Source organism: Wasmannia auropunctata, unplaced genomic scaffold, assembly GCF_000956235.1.
Source record: "Wasmannia auropunctata unplaced genomic scaffold, wasmannia.A_1.0 LD336078.1, whole genome shotgun sequence".
In the NCBI taxonomy this organism is placed as follows: domain Eukaryota; kingdom Metazoa; phylum Arthropoda; class Insecta; order Hymenoptera; family Formicidae; genus Wasmannia; species Wasmannia auropunctata.
The window spans coordinates 4,627,859-4,628,348 of NW_012026812.1; the positions used below are offsets into that span (position 1 = coordinate 4,627,859).

General features: G+C 39.6%; 1 protein-coding gene across 1 annotated transcript in view; it reads left to right on the top strand.

Annotated features, from left to right (window-relative positions):
- The first annotated feature begins 283 nt into the window (after positions 1 to 283).
- Positions 284 to 490, top strand: part of LOC105449124 — a 9,851-nt gene continuing 9,644 nt past the window's right edge. Inside the window, exon 1 of the mRNA XM_011688125.1 lies at positions 284 to 396. Coding sequence (XP_011686427.1) covers positions 284 to 396 — 113 coding nt within the window. The remainder of the gene's footprint in view (positions 397 to 490) is intronic.

Here is a 490-nt window from a genome sequence, read left to right on the forward strand (position 1 = left end):
TATCGTGAATTTGGACAATGCTGAGGACTCGGTACTCATTGGGTAGCATACGCAAAGAGAGGCAATCGTGCTATATATTTCGACAGTTTTGGTAATCTTCGTCCACCGAGAGAATTGGTGCGATATCTACGGGACAACGAGACGCAAATCGAATTCAATCGTACACCTTATCAACGTTACGATCAAAGCAATTGCGGTCAACTGTGTCTACAGTTTTTACAGACGGTAGATAATATATTTAAAGACAAACGTTGCAACATTTAGACTCAGTATTCATTGAAACATGTCGCTGACGTTTACGCTGACTGGCAAAAGTAGTATCCTCGCGGTAAGCTACTTTACACCTGTAGATTTGAGCGATGGTGAATACGAACTCGGTCTAGCAGATTTTGAAACGTATTATACGATACCCAATGTAAATTCGTCAAATAATAAATTTTATTTTGACAAAGACGACAAAGAGATTGTAATAGATCGGAAGAGCACACGT